At 45.3% G+C, this 18,242-nt stretch overlaps 1 protein-coding gene across 1 annotated transcript in view; it reads left to right on the top strand.

Moving 5' to 3' along the window:
* The window catches only part of LOC147034433 (forkhead box protein J1-like), a 96,420-nt gene that overhangs the window by 13,161 nt on the left and 65,017 nt on the right, over positions 1-18,242 (top strand). The window contains exon 5 of the mRNA XM_085883075.1: positions 7,678-8,178. Coding sequence (XP_085739201.1) covers positions 7,678-8,178 — 501 coding nt within the window. The remainder of the gene's footprint in view (positions 1-7,677; positions 8,179-18,242) is intronic.

Raw genomic sequence — 18,242 nt, forward strand, 5'->3', positions numbered from 1 at the left:
GAGTCCCCGTCAGGGTGTCCGTCCAGAGTCCCCGTCGGGGTGTCCGTCCAGAGTCCCCGTCGGGGTGTCCATGCAGATCTTATGTACTGGATATGATTCCTCATCCATCGTCATTGATTTGCGATTTGATGTACCATCGTCATCACCTTCCGTAGAAAACCATTACTTCAATAGTGCAGTGATAAATGTTATTGCAATATCTTTGTATTTTTCATCGATCCCACACATTGACACAAAAAGTAGTTTATGAACCAGTTCTACCACTTTTGGTTCCTTGATAAATCAACATTGCACTGAACATTAACATCGAACACATTGCTAACAATAAGCCTGGTGTTGGCTTAGTGGTTAGGGTGGTGGCTTGGGATCCTAGGGTCCTGAGTTCAAGCCCCGTTGGTTGCTGAATTAATGCACCTGGGGGTTAACTCAGCCTGTCATCCTTCTGAGGTCGGCAAAATGAGTACCAGTGTGTACTGGTGGAGGGGCACTGCATCAGCGACACAGTCACACTTCCAATAAATGATAGCTACCCTGGCAGATAAGCTGCCATACACAAGAAGAAGATTGCTTATAATGTGTATGAGCTGCCAGGGTGGCTATGTACAAACTCAAACACAACCTATACAAGTTGAAATACATTTGCTTGATGTAAAATATCTATAACATCTCGAACAAGACGCCGTTTAGTGCACAACTCATAATATATAACATCTCAAACTGGATGCCGTTTAGTGCACAACTCAGAATCCATAACATCTGAAACAAGACACCTTTTGTTTGGAACACAACTCGTGATCTATAACATCTCAAACAAGATATCTTTTGGTTGGTACACTCACTACTTGTCATCTATAACATCTCAAACAAGACACCTTTTGGTTGGCGCATTACTCGTGATCTACAACATCTCAAACAAGACACCTTTTGGTTGGCGCATTACTCGTGATCTACAACATCTCAAACAAGACACCTTTTGGTTGGCACACTATTCCTCATCTAACATCTCAAACAAGACAGCATTTGGTTGGTCCACTTTTCGTCATCTCTCACATCTCAAACAAGGCACCTTTCAGTACACAACTCATAATCTCTCACATCGCAAACAAGGCACCTTTTGATTGGTACAAAACTCGTCATCTCTCACATCTCAAACAAGACACCTTTGGTACACAACTCTTCATCTCCAACATCTCAAACACAACTTTTGGTTGGTACACTACTCGTCATCTATAACATCTCAAACAAGACACCTTTTGGTTGGTACACAACTCATCAGCTCTAACTTCTCAATTAAGATTCCTTTGGAATACAACTCGTCATCTATAACATCTCAAGCAACACATCTTTTGGTTGGTACACAACTCATCATCTCTAACATCTCAAACAAAATACCTTTTGGTTGGTACACAACTCGTCATCTATAACATCTCAAGCAACACATCTTTTGGTTGCAGATATACCTTTTGGTTGGTACACAACTCATCATCTCTAACATCTCAAACAAAATACCTTTTGGTTGGTACACAACTCATCATCTCTAACATCTCAAACAAAATACCTTTTGGTTGGTACACAACTCATCATCTCTAACATCTCAAACAAAATACCTTTTGGTTGGTACACAACTCATCATCTCTAACATCTCAAACAAAATACCTTTTGGTTGGTACACAACTCATCATCTCTAACATCTCAAACAAAATACCTTTTGGTTGGTACACAACTCATCATCTCTAACATCTCCAACAAGACACATTTTGGTTGGTACACAACTCATCATCTCTAACATCTCAAACAAAATACCTTTTGGTTGGTACACAACTCATCATCTCAAACATCTCAAACAAAATACCTTTTGGTTGGTACACAACTCATCATCTCTAACATCTCAAACAAAATACCTTTTGGTTGGTACACAACTCATCATCTCTAACATCTCAAACAAAATACCTTTTGGTTGGTACACAACTCATCATCTCTAACATCTCAAACAAAATACCTTTTGGTTGGTACACAACTCATCATCTCTAACATCTCAAACAAAATACCTTTTGGTTGGTACACAACTCATCATCTCTAACATCTCAAACAAAATACCTTTTGGTTGGTACACAACTCATCATCTCTAACATCTCAAACAAAATACCTTTTGGTTGGTACACAACTCGTCATCTCTAACATCTCAAACAAGACACCTTTTGGTTGGTACACCACTCGTCATCTACAATATCTCAAACAAAATACCTTTTGGTTGGTACACAACTCGTCATCTCTAACTTCTCAAACAAGATACCTTTTGGTTGGTACACCACTTGTGATCTACCACATCTCAAAGAAGACACCTTTTGGTTGGTACACAACTCATCATCTCAAACATCTCAAACAAAATACCTTTTGGTTGGTACACAACTCATCATCTCTAACATCTCAAACAAAATACCTTTTGGTTGGTACACAACTCATCATCTCTAACATCTCCAACAAGACACATTTTGGTTGGTACACAACTCATCATCTCTAACATCTCAAACAAAATACCTTTTGGTTGGTACACAACTCATCATCTCTAACATCTCCAACAAGACACCTTTTGGTTGGTACACAACTCATCATCTCTAACATCTCAAACAAAATACCTTTTGGTTGGTACACAACTCATCATCTCTAACATCTCAAACAAAATACCTTTTGGTTGGTACACAACTCATCATCTCTAACATCTCAAACAAAATACCTTTTGGTTGGTACACAACTCATCATCTCTAACATCTCAAACAAAATACCTTTTGGTTGGTACACAACTCATCATCTCTAACATCTCAAACAAAATACCTTTTGGTTGGTACACAACTCATCATCTCTAACATCTCAAACAAAATACCTTTTGGTTGGTACACAACTCATCATCTCTAACATCTCAAACAAAATACCTTTTGGTTGGTACACAACTCATCATCTCTAACATCTCCAACAAGACACATTTTGGTTGGTACACAACTCATCATCTCTAACATCTCAAACAAAATACCTTTTGGTTGGTACACAACTCATCATCTCAAACATCTCAAACAAAATACCTTTTGGTTGGTACACAACTCATCATCTCTAACATCTCAAACAAAATACCTTTTGGTTGGTACACAACTCGTCATCTCTAACTTCTCAAACAAGATACCTTTTGGTTGGTACACCACTCGTGATCTACCACATCTCAAAGAAGACACCTTTTGGTTGGTACACAACTCCCCTGCACTTTGTCTTTCGAGCATGATGCGATTAGAAAAAAACACTGTTTCGTTTCATTTGTTATCAACGCGGACAATCAATCCTCTGCCATATCGGGATACAGAGACCAGACAGAAGCAGGACGTGACTAAACCAATGCTCTTCGAGAAATGAACACCCGACTGCAGATAGTTCAACACTATATGACGTAATCTGTGTATTTGATGCAGAAAAGTCAACATGACCCTTCATGGCCGTCGAACAACATGCACAGGCACAATAGGAGTAGCAGGAACAGCAGAACCAACAACAACCCAAAATAACTGCATTAGCAGGTTCATGTTGAGGAACAACACTGTTTTACCAACTAATGTCCTTGAAAGGGCTTTTGCACATGACCATACTGTATGTATACATGGAGGGTGATGGAGTGCCGGAGTTAGACAAATGGAAAGAATATGGGAGGAAAGGTATTGCAGAGAGGTAAAAAGTGGATGTGGTAAAAGAGAATGGGAAAACACATTTGGAGAAGGAAAAGGTAGCGGGATGGGAGAGATCTCCACGGAGCATTGCCCTACTCTACCACCCAAAAGGCAATTGTCACATCATCGATTCATCGATTGATGTGATCATGTCACATGATATTTGCTTGATGTTATGCTTACAGGAATTGATTTTATCATAACTTTACATTCTGTCTGGAGACTATTGTTTTCTCTTTCAATGGATGCATCAACAGGACCCAGTGGTCAAGTCTTTCACGAACTGGCTGGGCAGGCCTGACATTCGATTTAGTAGTTGGGGCAGGAATTTGTAATTTGACCAATGTGCCGGCGATAGCTTGCCTACTCTTCGTGAAGGACACCATTGGATCTTTAACGTCCACCAATGATCATGCCGGCAGACCACATGTCAGTTTTACATCCATCACATTGATGAATCACTCTGCACTTGAAACACCAGGATGACAGTTTATATGTCTGGGTCAGGATTCGAACCCACGCTAGACAGCTTAAAGGTGAGTATGCGTACCTGTAGTCCATCTTGCAAGCCTGGTAACCTACACCTCAGGTATTTGTGCCAGACTGGCAAAGGAGGGCTTACTCAAGAAGAATAGCATAACGATGCAATTAATTGTCCAGTATATGTGAAGATGGAGCGATGTACATTATCAAACATTACACGAGTTATTACCAGATCTGTTATCATGGGTAAGGGAATGACAATTAATACAAAGCTATGAAATACTTTCACGGAGTTTCGACTGATAGCTGCAAAGCATTCCAAAAGGGAGATTTTGTTTTGCATCAGTTAGAGAGCAAAGATGTGAACAAGTGCAGCTGAGGATCAGGATGTACAGATAAACATGTTGTCCATGGGCTTGAACAATACAGACAATTATTTAATGTAATATGGACTGCTTCTTGGTGATGAAGGAAAGTTTGTCAGCTCTTCTTGAACAGTAAATGATACCAGAGAGTTGGTGTCAAAGCCACCCAATGCTCGTCTGTTTATACATTTATCGTTTTTAAAAGACGAGTCTAATAATTAATATTTTTTATAAAGCATTGCAGTGAAGTATAATTATAAAGCAATATATGTATTTGTATATTGTAATCAGTAACAAGAGCGCAAGTGAGCACAATATACGCCCTAACAAGAAGGTATATACAGAATTGTGCTACTACATGGAAAACAGCATCCTGGTTGCCATGGCAACCACTTTAGATGACGAATGTATGTCGCTACACACCGTCTCCACAGTCTGTACCCATGTACCAAATATGAAACGTGAAAGTTGAAAACTTTGGGAGTTAGAGTGCGGAGAGGAACGGACGGACAGACAGACAGACAGACGAACGGACGACAGGTATCACATAATGCGCCCCGATATATATATATATATATATATATATATATATATATATATATATATATATATATATATATATATATATATATATATATATATATATATATATATATATATATATATATATATATATATATTGAGCATATAAAAAATAGTGTGGTAGATAAAAACATTAGAAAGGAAACTAGAGGGGGAGCACTCGGGAGAGTGCAAAACCTACGCCGCCAATACTGCTGGGTCACTCAAGTGAACCTTATATCTTATTCATTAAATATGTCAACAGTGCTGACAGTTATAGTTGTTTTCTCCAACATTTTTTTTTGGGGAGGTGGGGTGGAAATCACTTAAAACATGTAGAAATGCAAAAAAATAGAAATCGAAATTTTGTTGAAAAAAAGTTGCAAAAAATTTTTTTTTTCTCTGACAATTTTTTTTGGGGGGTGGGGGGGTTGGAAATCACCTAAAACATGTAGAAATGCAAAAAAAAACATTTTTTTCTCTAACAATTTTTTTGGGGTGGTGGGGGTTGGAAATCACTTAAAACATGTAGAAATGCAAAAAAAAAATTTTTTTTTCTCTAACTATTTTTTTGGGGGGGGGATGGAAATCACCTAAAACATGTAGAAATGCAAAAAAAAACATTTTTTTCTCTAACAATTTTTTTTGGGTGGTGGGGGTTGGAAATCACTTAAAACATGTAGAAATGCAAAAAAAAAACATTTTCTCGAACAATTTTTTTTTGGGGGGGGACCAAGTCCAAAATCTAATGGCATGATCCTTGGACCATACCTAACCCCCCCCCACCAAGTTTCGTCGAAATCCGTGGAGGAGTTTTCCGTAATACAAAAAATTTAACATGCTCACGCTCACGCCGGGGGTATCGCTATAGCTCTCTGTTCTTCGAACAGGCGAGCTAAAAATGAGTACTGTCGGACTCTTATACTCGCGGTGCATATATTCCTGAAAAAATGCCATGAATGTCGGAGCATTGTTTAATTTTTTTTTTTTAAACATTGTCGAGGCTCGTGGAAGAGCGATTACACAAAAACAAGTTGAACAGCAGGAGGAAGGGGAAACACCAATAGCAGGGCAGAGGGAGAAAGTAGATGGAGACGTACAAACAAGGGATGCAGGTAACGAGTAGGGCTAGGGTTAGGGGTAAGGGACGATGCAAATGGTGGACAATATGGATACATAGGCAAAATTGTGTTTGACCAGTTTATGATTTCGTCAAGGTCTGAGGAGAGGGAAGAGGCTGCTGCCTTCCTGGCAGAAGGATGAGCGATGTCATGGCAGAGTGTAGAGTCATCAGCAAAGAGATAAAGGGGATTTTCCAGAGAGTAAGTGAGATCATTGATGAAGATTAGGAATAATATGGGGCCGAGAACACTGCCTTGGGGTACTCCAGCCTTGACAGGGAGAGGAGATGAAAGGGTTCTGTTGAGAGCCACAAGTTGTCTATGAGAGTGGAGGAAGTTGGTAATCCAAGAGTGGAGTTGGCCTTGGATTCCAGAGGTAGACAGTTTGGAGAGCATGGTTGGATGCCAGACTGTATCAAAAGCTCGAGATATGTCCAGAGACATGTCCCTGATCTCATATCTGCTATTGAGGGCCTCCACCATTGTTGGGAGAGTAGGAGCAGCATGGCCAAGGTTGAGTGACCAGGTCTGAATCTGAATTGATGATCTGAGATGAGGTTGTTGAAGAAAAGGAATGATATTATATCAACTGCGATGATGGATTCCATGACCTTGCTAATTGGAAGTACAGGAAGCTTATTGGTCTGTAATTAAGGGGATCCGTTTTTGCACCTTTTTAGCTCGCCTGTTCGAAGAACAGAGAGCTATAGCGATACCCCCGGCATGAGCATCAGCGTCAGCGTGAGCGTGAAAATGTTAAAGTTTTTGGTGCAAGTTATTTAGAAGCTTGCCATTCATTTAATATGTGTACTAGGATGCTGGCATTTGGCATGGAGGTTCCTTTGGGGTATACTATTGATGTAGTGAAGTTGAAATTAAAAAATAATTTCAATTTTTGACCTGTTTTGAACTTTACTTTTTTGTAGCTCATCAACGTTAAAGTTTTTTTCTTTCGAATGTTTTTATCTACCACACTATTTTTTACTGATTACAATATACAAATACATATATTGCTTTAAAATTATTTGGATCAGACTTCACTGCAATGCTTTATAAAAAATATTATTAGACTAGTCTTAAAAACGATAAATGTATAAACAGGCGAGCATTGGGTGGCTTTGACACCAACTCTCTGGTTATGTAATGTTGTGATGTTGGCTGATTTCTAGTTTCCAAGGTGGATGTAGGAAACCATTCCTAAAGTGTTTTAAAAAAAATAATAATAATAAACGTGAATAAACGAAGAGCAAATGACGAAGCAGGACACACTTTATGACCTGTGAATAGACGGAATTTGCAAATCCGCCAACAGTGGGGTCCGATCGTATAATATGTGTATATATATATATATATATATTTTTTTAAATATATATACACACACACAAACATGCACAACTCGTCTTGCAAATGCAATATGTTCAAATCAGATGTTTTCCACAGGGTGCAAGATCCAAAATCGGCCTCGCCATGCCTGTTCTCACAATCCCCGCTATCGCCGACCGCTTCAAGGCCAACTGGCAGCTACTGCATCCTGATGACCGTGACAATGATCGAGGTGCCATCACTGTTGACGATAGTCTCACCAGCCTGCAGTGGCTCCAGAGTTACTCTATTGAGCGTGCCAGGGATGATGGAACATCGTCGCTGCCTTTCGTAGCACCAGGTTACAGCCAAGTAGGCATCGATGGACCGACCTCTCCACAGGAAGGAGACACGGCAGGTGTCCGTGATGGAGCAGATCGGCCTTCTCTGAAGCCTCTTCTGCCACCCATTGAGGTGGACTACAAGACAAACTATAGTGTCAAACCACCATTTTCGTATGCCACGCTCATCTGCATGGCTATGAAGGCCAGCAAGAGAAGTAAAATGACCTTGGCAGCCATTTACAAATGGATCACTGATAACTTCTGTTATTATCATCATGCAGACCCCTCCTGGAGGGTGAGTCTCTTGCTCTGTCCTTTTTTTTAATGCATATATCAAATATACAGAGCTTTTTCTAACCATGATTCATTCACCCACTTGCTCATTCACTCATTCACTCACGATATAAATTTTTAGTACCTCCAATGTGTCGTAGAAAGCTAAAAAATTTGCATACTGATGCAACTCAGACCAAATATCCCAGGAATTTTTTATATTTATTTTACAAAACAATTGGAAATTTCCCATAAACGAAAATATCTGCAAATAAAAGTCAGCAGATACAAACTCTGTCTATTCACTGCAGGTCATGTGACCCAAGACAATGTAGTCTGGTTGCTAAGCAACAGTAACAAGCGCTTCTTCCAACTCTTGCTTTATAACTTTTGTCGTACATACATTAAAAATTACTTTCGTTATAAGGTTTTTTTAATAAATAGTTCATTCAAATCACTAATTGTTGATTTACTTGAGTTGTTTAGCTGTTTGCAGGATGCAAGCACAATGGGTTTTTAAATCAGGTGAAGGAGACCCCAGACTTTACACATCAGGAAGGAAGCAATTACAAGTGATTCCTCTGTCTGTCTCTGATCTATGATGTGCATAAGTGTTGATATGTTTAAATATTGTTTATAATGTACCTAAGTAATCGTAGTAACGATAGCACACTTTAGTATTGCATATTTAATTATGTTCTATTTTGGGTCACATGATGACTTTTTTTTGTCATTGTTTGATTAAGTTTATTATGAATCTGCAACATTTTTAGATTGTCTTTTGGCTTGCATATCATTGTAACCTAGTGCTCTTAATATAAAGCTCTTTCTGAAATCATTTCATCAAATATATAAAGCTTATATTTATGAGGTATACACATAGGATGCACCTGAGCAGTTGCTCGCAGTGTGCAAGTATGCCCCACTGGTTTCGAATATATGTATGTGTGTATATATATGTATATGTGTATATATATATATATATATATATATATATATATATATATATATATATATATATATATATATATATATATATATATATATATATGTGTGTGTGTGTATTGGATATTTAAGCATTTACGTTCTTGCACTGCAGTGTTTGGTTGTTACAAAGCGTATACCAGCACAATTTTTGATACTTGTATTGTAACATTCACATCACCATTTCCTTTTATGTTTCTTTTTTCTTATTCTGTTTTTTTGTGGTGAAGTCTCAGTTCATGAAGGAGCTAAATGACAGATTGGTAGGGGGTGACAGTGGAACAGTGCACGGACACGTTACAAACAAGAAGTTGAGTGGCATGATTAAAAGAGGGTGAAGAAAGAATACAAGGGGCTGGGGGAGGGGAGTTCCATCTATCCATCCATTGGGACCATACTCTGTGCAGAGCATTGGTGCTGCCGAAACAGTCTCCTGGGCTATTGGGCACAATCATGGATGGGTAGCACTGTATTATTACCCCAGGCAGCTGGTACTCAGAAGGATGACTGGCTGAGTCAACCCACCTGGTGTTATTTAAACCACACCACAGGGGCTCGAACACAAGACCCTAAGATCTTAAACCAACCACCTTAACCGTTTTGCCAACAGCAGGATTATAATGACAACCCACAAGGTGGGATATTACGAGTTGGGACCCCGAGATACGTAAGAGTATGTATAATATTGTCTGCCAGAACTGGGGCCATTAGTGGACACTCAATATATTATGGTGTCTGCACAAAGAGTTGGTGAATTATCACCAGTACCCTGAACAAATTTCAAATTTCTGCTGCAGTCAAACTTAAGGTCTGGCCAGCAGTTTCTTTCTCGGCAATCCCAATCCCAGAATCTCGGCAATCTTCCTGTTAAAGAAGTGTGTGTATGTGTGTGTGTGTGTGTGTGTGTGTGTGTGTGTGTGTGTGTGTGTGTGTGTGTGTGTGTGTGTGTGTGTGTGTGTGTGTGGGCTGTTGGTTGTTATCTCCATATGCAGGTTTCAGAAGGTGGAACAGAACAATCCCAGGTCTCAAAATATCCACCTCTGCTGTGTGTGTGTGTGTGTGTGTGTGTGTGTGTGTGTGTGTGTGTGTGTGTGTGTGTGTGTGTGTGTGTGTGTGTGTGTGTGTGTGTGTGTGTGTGTGTGTGTGTGTACTGTACATCGAGGAGCTCCATGGATGGCACCTCTTCCAGGTGTTGTCTGGAGAAGTAAAATTAAACTGATGGATTCGAGAGTCGATCCTAATGGGACGACAGAGTGGATGCATGGAATTTTTCTGTATTTAAAGACCTGCTCCAGGAAGATGATGAACGACTTCTTTTGTCAGACTGATAGAGAAGGATGCTGCTTCAGTCTGCAATCATTTTACTATTCAATTATCTCATTGTGTGGTTTATATAATTTGTATTTTCTTATTATCTGTTTTCCCCATTGTAAGGGAAAATAATCTATCTTAACCTACAATTCAGTCCTACTCCAAAGAGGACAATGCATGCCTGCAACACAATCCAATGGCGAAAAAACAACAGCAACTACAATGGCACTTGCAGAGCGCATACCTCCACAAGGCTGAACAGTTTACCTTTTGTATCCCACTGATATGCTGGATCTGGATATCGAATTGGCTTGTTCTTATCACCTACTCAACTCATCTACCTAATTTTGTCATAACTAATCCACAACATTTTGAAATATCATGTGATATATATATATATATATATATATATATATATATATATATATATATATATATATATATATATATATATATATATATATATATATATATATATATATATATATATATATGAGCCTGGTGTGTTGGCGCAGTGGTTAGGGCAGCGGCTTGGGATCCAAAAGGTCCTGAGTTCAAGCCCCGTTGGGCCACTGAATTAATACACCAGGAGGTTGACTCAGCCTGTCATCCTTCCGAGGTCGGCAAAGTGAGTACCAGTGCACTGGGCCGGTGTATACCCCGGTTAAAATAGGTGTACCATATCCCTGTGTTGTAAGAGGCGACCAGGGTTGCATCAGGAAGGGCATCCGGCGTAAAACATGTGCCAAATCACTATGTGGATCATACGGATGATCCGCTGTGGCAACCCCTAACGGGAGCAGCCGAAAGAAGAAGAAGAAGAAGAAGAGATATATATATATATATATATATATATATATATATATATATATATATATATATATATATATATATATATATATATATATATATATATATATATATATATATATATATATATATATATATATATATTGTTGTGGTTGACCAAATTCGCAAACCACCATTCAGGTCCCTTGGGTGAGATATCTCGGTAAGTATATGTGTAGTTAGGCCCAAACCCGTTGTCTAGAGGGAATAAATGTCATTCATGCATGCTGCGACTCTTCAGGATAGCCGTTTTTCTTTTACTATCTTTATTTTGGACCAACCGCCATTATTACCACCACCAACCACGTCTCAACAGTCATCACAACATCAACCACCCACCACAACGCCGCTTCACCACAACAGCCACGACCTTTACCGTCACACCTCGCAACCGTCGCATCGCCACCGTTCTTGCGCCGCTTGTGGGTACCGGTACTGGACTCGTGCAGGGCGCGCACCGAACAGCGTGTACAAAACATCACGGACTTTCCGCAGAAAAACGGATCAAAAACGACTCACGCCCACTTTTGTTCCGTCCAATCGGTGAGCGAGGGGCGATTTGGCCCCGCCTCCAGGGCGTTGGAGGGCGGTCGCTATATGCAAATTCATGGATCAAAAAGCATTCACGCCCACTTTTTCTCGGGCCAATGGGGAGCGAGGTGAAAGGTCGAAGGCAGGGGGTCAAAGGTGAAGCCATGGGGCTTATATAAGCGGCTGCGTTCGTCAGAGTGTGGGTGTGCGTTGGAAAGAGTGAGTTCGGAGTTCAAGAGAGTCGTCGGTGGAGCTGGAAGGAAGTTGCGCGTTGGAACGAGCTGTGCGTTGGAACGAGTTGTCGGCGGAGCTGTGGAGAGGTGGCGGCGGCGAAGACGGACGAGGGGGTGCTCGCGTCGGTGCCGGGAGCTGAAGGCGGGAGGCCGACGGCGCGACCTGGTCGAGGTGGAGACGCTTGTCGCGGGACCCGAGACAGAATAAAAATCCTCCTTTCCCCGAGCATCAGCAACCCCCTCCTGTTTCCCCCCGCGCTGAGATAGTGCGACAAAGGGGGCCCCTTTTCCCACCCCCTACCAGACACTGTCCGCGAGGCCCGCGGAGTTGGGGCACCATCGCCACTTCGCGCCTCATCATCAGACGGGTAGGCCCGACCCGGTCTCGGCCCCAGGCCCGCCTCATCCTTGAGGGTGTTCTTTTTCTTGGTTTTGAATATGTGTTGTCGGCGCCGTCTGTGAAGTAAAATTGTATAAGTGTGCCGTGTGCTCGCGTAGTCGGTATTAGATCTGCATTGTCGCATTTGCTTTTTGTCTTCTTCTTTTCTATGTGCTTTTGGTGGAATTGTATATGTGTGCTTCCCGTGTGCCGCGAAATAAATGTGCTTATTATTGAACTGTTTTCCCGCTTCGCTTCGTCATTTCTTTCATTGAATCCCCATCTTGCTTCACGTAAAGGGTTGGTCCTGGGCTAAGACGCCCGATAATTAATCGAACCGTCGAGGCCGACGAATAACACCGCTCGGTTATCCCGATAGTACGGAACGGGTCGCTTAAGTGGCCCGTGTCCGAAGTCGACCTGCGGCGAGGTGCGATCGCCCGGTCTACCCTCCGTGTGGGTACTTAGGTAGGTCGAATTTGGCGAGCAACCCTATCCCACGCTGGGGCCGATTGGCTCGATCGCGGTGAGACCGAAAGGTCCACCCGTGACTGGTTCCCGGCGTTAGTCCGAGAGGGTCACGACTGGATTGTCCGTCCGGTGGGCGACGTGCCGTGATTCGAGTTACGTGGCCGTTCGCACGCCGGCGGGCGCGAATCCGCGACACTGGTGTCAGGTCGTGCGATACAAACTCATCGCCCTCCTCGCAGCACTGGTAACGGAGAACGGGAAAACGGGCTGTCCTGTCTCCAATTAAATTCACGGGAATCGGCCCAGGGGTGAGAGAAGCGACCCCCGATTCCCTCCAAATTACGAGCGATTCAAATTAACCCTTTAAGAGAAGCAAGATGGCGTCTCAAGGCGAGCGGGAGCCGGGGGTATTAGAAATGGATGTAGAATGTGTAGAATCCATGGCTCAGGATGAAATCCCCGTGCAGGAAATGTTAATAGTACAGGAAAACGAACTCGCCCAACTGAACCCAGAGCCCGAAATGGGTGCGGCAGCGGCCGCGGTGTATGACACCTCCCCCCCCCCTCTCCACCAAAACCCTTCCCCAACCCTTGCCGAAACGGCTCAGCTGAGTGCATCCGACATAGCCCAGCTATGCACCATGCTGGCACAAATGACAGCGAAGATGGATACATACACAAATGAAATGAAAGGAATGAACGAAAAGATGGATACAAATACAAATGAAATGAAAAACGAAATGAACAAGCAAATAAACGGAATGGAAGCAAACATGAAGGAAGAAATGAAAGAGCTACGGGGTGAGACGCAGAACATGGGCCGATGCCTGCAGACGGGCATGAAGACCGTGACCAGGGAGCTGGGAATGGCGACTCCACGTGTGGGAGCAAACGAGCTGGAAGGGGGTGCAACGGCTGACAGGCCCGCGGTGGAGGCGGGTAAAAAAATAATTCGGGGGGCGCGTTCGGCGAGGGTCGTGACAGAAGAATCGACGGTGACCAAAAGGGAAGAATTAAATGGGGAGACCAAAACGTGTGAGACGAGACACGAGGTGACGACAACAGAAACTTATAAATGTATAGAGACACGGGAGACCGAAAAAATGGAGGAGGGACTGCACGGTGAGGACGGGGTAAGTGACGCACACACACACGGAGGTAGTGGAGGACAATGGGGGTGAGCTCGCGGAGCGTGTAGGGACCCAGTGCGAGCACCTGGATGGCCTCCTCCAGGAACGAGGGGAGGGAGTATGCCCCCTTGAGGCGAGTCACGACCAGGTGAGTTCGGTCGTGCTTTGCGAGGTTGAGAGGACGGGTGCTGTGGACAGGTGCACGCCGAGCTTGGGGGGTATAGAGGCCCCGGAGACCCTTGTGGGGACACAAATCCCCAGTGTGGTTGTCCCTGTGTGTGTGGTGCAAGGTGTGAGTGCGTCCCCGTGTGTGGAAGCGACCCGGTGTGTGAGTGGTGTGGTGGCGATGGTGCCGGAGTGTGTGCTTCCCAGCACGCCGTGTGTGGATGAGGCACCGCGGGTGAGTGAGGCCGTGTGTGTGGATGAAACGGCCAGTGTGGATGAGGCACCGCGGTTGAGTGCCCCCGCGTGTGTGAGTGAGGAACGGTGTGTGGATGAGGCACCGCGGGTGAGTGCCCCCGCGTGTGTGAGTGAGGCACGAGTGAGTGGAAGGCCGCGAGTGAATGGAGCACCACGTGTGAGTGGTATGGTTTATGCAAGGGAGACCGTGTGTGTGAGAGAGCGGTATGTGAGGGAGATGTCGGTGGGCATGCGGGAGCACGCAGCCGCGTCTCCCGGTGTGAGTTTGATGGTGAGGAGTGTGAGCGTCGTAACACGCAGGTGTGCGTGGGTGGAATGGAGGCGACGACGGAGACATGTGAGGAAAGAAAGCCGAGTAGCGGCTGTAGCTGTTTCGGGGACCGTGCCGGGTTCGCCCAGCAGTGAGCACGAGGTCCGTGCTGTGCAACGCACGAGGCCGCCACGTGCTCGCTTGCGAGAGTGAAGTCCCGGTCCGGAAACGCCACCGGTGGATTTGCCGATCCCGCGGACGGACAAAGTTTAGGCAGGTAAACGGATTTGGACCGGACGGGTTCTCCACGCGATCGTGTGTGTTAAGCTCCAACGGGCAAAGCACATGTGTTCGCGTGGGGAACCCCTCGAGACGTGGGGCTTGTGTTTTTTTTTATGCGCACGGTGACGCCATGGCTGCACGTGGGGTTGGAATCCGGCAGGAGGGGTATCCCTGCCGGATAGTACCGTCCAAGGAGGGACGAGGAACACGTGCAGCTGCATGACGTCACGGGCAGGTGCAAAGTGCGCGAGTTGCCGCGCTGGTGCTGCGCATGAAAAAAAAAACAAAAAAAAAACAGTAAGCCTCACTTTCGGGTGCACAGGATTCCTGGGCAAGGGGTGGAAGACCCCCTTACCAGGGGCACAGGATGGAAACTAGTTAGGGGGAAGGGTTAGCTTAGTTAGACCGACTTCATGGGGCAGGGGTAAGTCCTCATGGAGTCCGTGGAATGGATTAGTTAGAGGGATTGTAGCCAGATTTAGGTTGGGAAATAAAATGATTTATTTGGAGACAGTGACAGACTTGTGAATGTGTAGTGGGGACGTAGCTTAGCTACGTAGTGTTAAAAGGAACGTGCTGTAGTTTAAGGGACGACGTGGGAGCACGAGTTAGTTAGGGGATGCAGATAGAAGGATGGCAGAGTTCAGCGGTGAGTGTGTTGAAGAGTTGGTGAGTGAAGTGGAAGCATGTGCTTGGTGAGTGAGTGAGGCCAGCGGGTCTGTGTGAGTGGAGCGAATGGGGACTGCATGGTGCGATGAGTGATTGGGGGGAGGAGTGACTCCCGCCCAAGGGACCCCGGGGTCAGTGTAGAGTGAGTTAGCTGGGTTAGTCAAATTGAAAAATGGAGGTCGTTTTGTTGTTGGTGGGAAAGTAGGCTCGAGACCCATTTGGAGGGGTGCAGGAGCCCTGTTGACGGGCTTGGGAGCGTGGCTGCGAAAGGTGAGTATCGCTGAGTGGGTACCCCGGGCACCAGGCTAGTCGGCCGCGGTAGGCCATGGGCCCATGGGGGGCCGGGATAGAGTAGTGGGCACGGGTGCGCCTGCTTGGTGCGGGGGCCCGGGGCGCCATTAGCCGCGTGGGCAGTGTTGTGGGCATGGGTGACCCTCGGAAAGGGGCCCGGGAAGCCAGCCTGCCACGTGTGCGTTTCAGGGGAGGTGCCATGGGGGGCACTCCCCGGTGTGAGGGAGCTGGTAGGCTCGGAGGCAGTGTAGTGCCCGGGGGTGCCATAGCTGGAGATTCGGCAGAGGGTCGTGCCTGCCAAAGGGAGCCACGTGTCCCAGCCAGGAGACCGTGTGAGGGCACGGAGCGAAAATTGGGGGGCGAGGCCCGAAATTGTGAGGACTCCAACACAGGCGACGGGAATCTGGGTTGTTAGAACCAATAGTTTAAGCGAGAGGCGCTTGTTGAAAGCCCCGGGGTAGTTTAACAGTTAAATGGTTAGGGTAGATTAGGAAGTGTACCCCTCCGCACCATCCATCCCCTCGCTCTCGTTGGGGGCCGCTGGACCCACTTTGGTTATAGATCGCCGAACTCTGGGGAGGCCATTCTGAGGCTTGAATTGGGCCTCGACACAGGACGTTAGCTCTCCCTTATTCCCCTCCGGGAAGGGAACGTAGGGGTTGGGAGTAGGCTAGGTGACAGGATAGGTGAGCCGAACAAAGACGATAAAGGGGGTTAGGGGACGATTTATAGTGGGGAAGTAAAAATAAAATAAAAAAAAATAAGTTGGGGCTAAATTGGGGTTTGACAAATTAAGGGAGTGGGTATGTACAGTGACAGGCAAAGGCGATAGGTGGGAGGGAGACAGGTAGGTAAGTCCGAGCCCGCCTTCCGAGTGGCCAGCACCACCGCACTCCCTCCACCAACCTCCACTGAACGGCAAAGGCTGGCCACTTCAGTCGGCTGGCTTTTGTTCTTCAAGGCCTGTGCCGGCCCACTTCATCGGCAGCTGTTGTGTTGCTGCAAGGCCTGTGCCGGCCGGATCATCTGCAGCTGTGGTACTTCAAGGCCTGTGCCGGCCCACTTCATCTGCCGGCTGGCTGTTTTTTTGCAAGGCCTGTGCTGGCCAGTTCATCTGCCGGCTGTGTTTGCCTGCAGCGGCCTTCTTCTGCGGGCTGTGTTTGCCTGCTCACCTTTGCCATGCCATGCCCACTGCCCATGTTCACCAGCCCCGTTCAATTTTTGCTCTGCCCCCCCCCTGTTCATTTCCATGTGCGCCAGGATCCGCAAGGCAACAGTTTGCAAGCTGCGAGAACTGCCCTGTTGGCAGCTACAACACGGGCCTGCAGTGGCGGCCCGTGCACCGTGTTTGTGTCCATCCATCTATCCGTTGTGTTCATTGCATGTGCCACTTGAGCTGGCACGGAGACAACGGTTGTGCAGCCCATGCACCGTTGTGGTTCACTGCGTTCAGTTCAAAAGGGAAGGCCTTGGACTGCGTGTGAGCAGCCAGCCACGTTCCCTGTCACCTGCATTGTTTTGAGCCAGAGACTGCATGTGAGCAGCCTGGCTCCCTGCTAACTGCTTTTCTTTTGCAGAGTTCATTGATCCTGGGCCATGGTTTGGTGTAAAATTTGTAAGTTCAGGTTAAGATGTACTGTAAATATGAGTGCGCCCCCGGCATGTCTGTCCTAGCGCCGGCAATTTTATTTAAGTCGTCCGTGTGAGTGAGATTGTTTAGGTAGTTACGCAGCCCTCAGGTTATTTATTTTGGGGACACGAATACCATGAATGTCGCACTCAGGGATCCGTAGGTAAAATGTACTAGGGGAAAACTACACATGATGGCACACGAAAATTTGACGACTCGGGACGAGTCTGTAAAAAGGGGAGGGGGTAGTGTTGTGGTTGACCAAATTCGCAAACCACCATTCAGGTCCCTTAGGTGAGATATCTCGGTAAGTATATGTGTAGTTAGGCCCAAACCCGTTGTCTAGAGGGAATAAATGTCATTCATGCGTGCTGCGACTCTTCAGGATAGCCGTATTTCTTTTACTATCTTTATTTTGGACCAACCGCCATTATTACCACCACCAACCACGTCTCAACAGTCATCACAACATCAACCACCCACCACAACGCCGCTTCACCACAACAGCCACGACCTTTACCGTCACATCTCGCAACCGTCGCATCGCCACCGTTCTTGCGCCGCTTGTGGGTACCGGTACTGGACTCGTGCAGGGCGCGCACCGAACAGCGTGTACAAAACATCACGGACTTTCCGCAGAAAAACGGATCAAAAAC

The sequence above is a fragment of the Eptatretus burgeri genome, chromosome 1 (genome assembly GCF_056783735.1).
Source record: "Eptatretus burgeri isolate ZD-2024b chromosome 1, Ebu_testis_v1, whole genome shotgun sequence".
Lineage (NCBI taxonomy): Eukaryota > Metazoa > Chordata > Myxini > Myxiniformes > Myxinidae > Eptatretus > Eptatretus burgeri.